Raw genomic sequence first — 1683 nt, 5'->3', positions numbered from 1 at the left:
GTAAATGATGGGGTGATAGTGAGCTCATACTTGTCTAGTTGAATTTGAATAGAGCGTGGTATGGAAATATATTCCTCATTGTCACCACCCTGCATCGCCTCTCGTCGGTGCCGCATGGACATTAGCCGACCTAGGAATGAATCTTCAAAGATACTCTTTGTACGATCTCATAGAGACGGGCTGTATCCTGGGCGCTCGAGAATATCGCGCTCGCCATTGTAATCGATTATGTGACCAGTGACGCGGAAAGGAAACGACTTGAGCTATCACGTATTTTAAGCCTCTTTCATTAATTGTAACCGCATGGGTTGCGTCCAGACCGTCCCCAACGATCGTGTTGCCGTTATCACAAGGTAGCGCTATACTTCTTGGCTTGTTTATTTATTTTTCTTTACGCAGATTCGGTAAGTTCGACCGTCTCGGCCAGCCGGGTTTGCTGTGCTTGCCGATACCCTGTATCTGTGTGAGGGCAGGGGATGTCTCTGTGAGAATTCAAGAGACTTCTATGACCTGCGAAACGAAGACTAAGGATAACGTCTTTGTTAGCATACAAGTAAGTGTTCGCTCTCCTCAGCTGAGCTCAGTGAGTTTTCCCACTAATGATAGAATTTACATATGAATTCGGGTAGGAGTCTAGAGGAACTAAAGAGATTTCTTCTTCAGAATTTTTGTAATTGTCACCAACATCTGTAGCTGATCATGTGCATATCTTCTCGTTAGGTTGCCGTACAATATGAAGTAATCAAGGCGAAGATATACGAAGCTTTCTATCGCCTTCACAACCCCACAGTACAGATCAACTCGTACGTGTTCGATGTGGTTCGATCGACGGTGCCTGGCATGCTACTTGATGACGTTTTCGAGTCAAAAGATGAGGTAACGATAGTAGTTTGTGTATCACTGTTTACTCTTGCTATAACGCCAATATCAATAAATACGCGACGGAGTTGATATAACATATAACCGATAATGTTGCTATAACATTAGTAGGAGCATATGAGCGATGATGTTACCGTAGCCACTTGCAGCTAGGCGTATTGTATGCATTGTGGATAGTAAATTCGAAAGGATTGCAGACTGATAATATCAGTGCATAATTAGTAGTCGTATCGCATTGAAAATAGGAGTTGTACAGACACACGCCGTGTTGATGGATATGCGCACAGTTGTATTTTAATATTAATCATCTACGTTATGTAGACCTACCAGTATCACAGCAGCGTGGACGCTCACAAGGAGCGAATGAGCTCAATTTAGACATCCATATGGTGTCTTTGAGAGCTTAGTCTGTGAAAGTGTACATGGCACTGTAAATGGAATAACTTTTGAATTGTTATTCGATCGTCTGAAGGGTCGGTCATGAGCCCTGCCCTGTTATAGGTTGCCAAACAAGTGAAGGATCAGCTACAGAAGATTATGGGTGAATTCGGATTCCAGATCAACCAGGCTTTGGTAACTGACATTTCTCCTAATCGTAAAGTTAGAGATGCTATGAATGAGATCAACGCCAACCGCAGGCTGAGGTGTCGTGCTTGTGGATCGTCGGTTGGGGTAATGTTGGTTACTCAGAGTGGCGGCTACTGAGAAGGCTGAGGCGGAAAAAGTCGTCATTGTGAAGCAAGCAGAAGCAGAGGCCGAATCGAAGTTCCTGCAAGGACAGGGTACAGTCGAATAGATTGTCTC

The 1683-nt window shown here is 44.1% G+C and overlaps 1 protein-coding gene across 1 annotated transcript; it reads left to right on the top strand.

Moving 5' to 3' along the window:
- Positions 1-303: 303 nt before the first annotated feature.
- Pmar_PMAR009916 (conserved hypothetical protein) lies at positions 304-1675 on the top strand (the record flags this gene model as incomplete). The annotated part of the gene is made up of 5 exons (XM_002766288.1): positions 304-353; positions 400-553; positions 721-876; positions 1381-1523; positions 1570-1675. The coding sequence occupies 5 exons, from the start codon at positions 304-306 to the stop codon at positions 1673-1675; spliced, it is 609 nt and encodes a 202-aa protein (XP_002766334.1).
- Between the last annotated feature and the right edge of the window lie 8 nt (positions 1676-1683).

Source organism: Perkinsus marinus, assembly GCF_000006405.1.
Source record: "Perkinsus marinus ATCC 50983 genomic scaffold scf_1104296973108, whole genome shotgun sequence".
Lineage (NCBI taxonomy): Eukaryota > Perkinsozoa > Perkinsida > Perkinsidae > Perkinsus > Perkinsus marinus.
Note: the sequence above shows the minus strand (reverse complement) of the source record. Positions and strands in the feature narration are given on the sequence as shown.